General features: G+C 42.4%; 1 protein-coding gene across 1 annotated transcript; it reads left to right on the top strand.

Moving 5' to 3' along the window:
* Positions 1-277: 277 nt before the first annotated feature.
* Positions 278-1,550, top strand: LOC148863029 (pentatricopeptide repeat-containing protein At1g59720, chloroplastic/mitochondrial-like). Its single transcript, XM_088976248.1, has 2 exons — positions 278-523; positions 632-1,550. The coding sequence occupies exons 1-2, from the start codon at positions 342-344 to the stop codon at positions 1,548-1,550; spliced, it is 1,101 nt and encodes a 366-aa protein (XP_088832374.1). The 5' UTR covers positions 278-341.
* The last annotated feature ends 445 nt before the right edge of the window (positions 1,551-1,995 follow it).

Genomic DNA, 1,995 nt, shown 5'->3' with positions numbered 1-1,995 from the left:
TTCTTCCAAACAGAGCCTAAGGGTATCGATTAGCCGAGTAACTAATACTTTTTGAAAATTTAATTCACCATGCAACCTATTATAAGGTATACAAGCAAGGGACCGTGGTCAATTAACCGATGATTGATCAACTCAGCCCGGGAATTAACAAATGAAAACCTTTTTTTCTCGAAGAATGATGTTAAATTTTTACTGAACGATAATAAAGAGGGACCTTGTAGCTAAAACAAATGTTTTAGGCCTTTACTTGGGGATATGCAAAATGTTGAGCACATTCTTCGTCTTCTTCTTATCTCGTTGTCTGTCCACAGGCATTTGCCCACCATATATCGTTGTTCGTTATGGTTCTGGCGCTGACAGCAAACCCTTCCTCTCGTCTACTCACTGTCAACAACAGTAGCAGCAATCGATGCCACCATCTCCTGACCCTTGTAAGAGATTGCAAGAGCATTTCACAGCTCAAACAGATCCACGCTCAGACACTGCGGACTACTTCGGCCAGTCAGCCAGAGACACTCTTCTTGTACAGTCGAATTCTACATTTCTCTGCCTTCTCTGATATTGAATACGCATCTCGGTTTTTCGATCAAATTGAGAGCCCCAATTCATTCATATGGAATACACTTATCAGGGCATACGCGTGGAGCGTCGATCGTAAGGACCAGTCCATCCTACTCTATCGCAGAATGCTGGAGGAAGGACGTGTTGCACAGGACAAACATACCTTCCCATTTGTTCTCAAGGCCTGCGCGTTCTTGGTAGCTATATACGAAGGCAAACAGATACACGCTCAGATTTTGAAACTTGGGTTCGATTCTGATACCTACGTTAATAACAGTCTCATTCATTTCTATGCATCTTGTGGATGTTTGGATCTGGCTAGGAAGGTGTTCGAAAGAATGCATTCTAGAAGTTTGGTCTCGTGGAATGTTATAATAGATGGGTATGTTCAGTTTGGTGACTTCGTTACTGCCTTGCAACTATTTTCCGAGGTGCAGAGTTTGTATCAACCCGATGGCTATACAATGCAGAGTGTCATATGCGCTTGTGGTGGCTTGGGGGCTTTGTCTTTAGGGATGTGGGCTCATTTTTATGTGTTAAAAAATTTCAGTGACGATGCAGCTAACGATGTTTTAATGAATAATTCACTATTGGATATGTATTGCAAATGTGGGTGTTTAGACATGGCTCGTCAAGTCTTTGAGAGAATGCGCCCACGAGACGTGACTTCTTGGAATTCTATGATTTTAGGATTCGCCATGCACGGGCGGGTGGAGGCGGCTCTAGAATCCTTTGCTTCCATGTGCAGGATGGGTAGGCTTATGCCCAATTCGATTACATTCGTCGGCGCTCTGAGTGCGTGTAATCATGGGGGTCTAGTGAGTGAGGGCCGCAGATACTTCAATTTGATGGTTAGTCAGTATGAGATTGAACCTCAATTAGAGCACTATGGGTGCATGGTTGATCTCCTCGCTCGTGCTGGGCTCATTGATGAAGCTCTGTTCTTTTGTATTGACAATCAGCCTTTTGCATTTATAAGTTTCAATTGATTGCTCCAGAAGTCCCTACTTGGTAAACACATTTGAGGTATTCTTTGGTCATACCTCGGGCTCAGGGGACCCTTTGAAAAGGCTGAAATGACTAATGTACTAAAACTAAACTGAATGACTCATTGCTTTGTTCTTTAGTGGATAAAATAAATCAACAATTAAATATTCAAGATATGATAATCAATCCAACTTCATCTTCAGCCATTGAGGAATTTGCACCCTCTTGAATAGCTTATTAACTAAAAGATAAATCAATAAGTCATTCACTTTATCCACGTCAGCTGTTATCAAATGGGCTCTTAATCCTCTACTGGCCAGTGAGGAGAGAATCCTTTGCTGGTCCAATGATACATGCCAACTTATTTAAATTCACCAGTAAAGGATCCTCTCCTCACTGGCCTGGAGAGGATTCGGAGCATATCAAATGGCCCTTGGCGATCACCTT

Source organism: Nelumbo lutea, chromosome 3 (genome assembly GCF_056320005.1).
Source record: "Nelumbo lutea isolate HS-2025 chromosome 3, American lotus-T2T, whole genome shotgun sequence".
In the NCBI taxonomy this organism is placed as follows: Eukaryota; Viridiplantae; Streptophyta; class Magnoliopsida; order Proteales; family Nelumbonaceae; genus Nelumbo; species Nelumbo lutea.
Note: the sequence above shows the minus strand (reverse complement) of the source record. Positions and strands in the feature narration are given on the sequence as shown.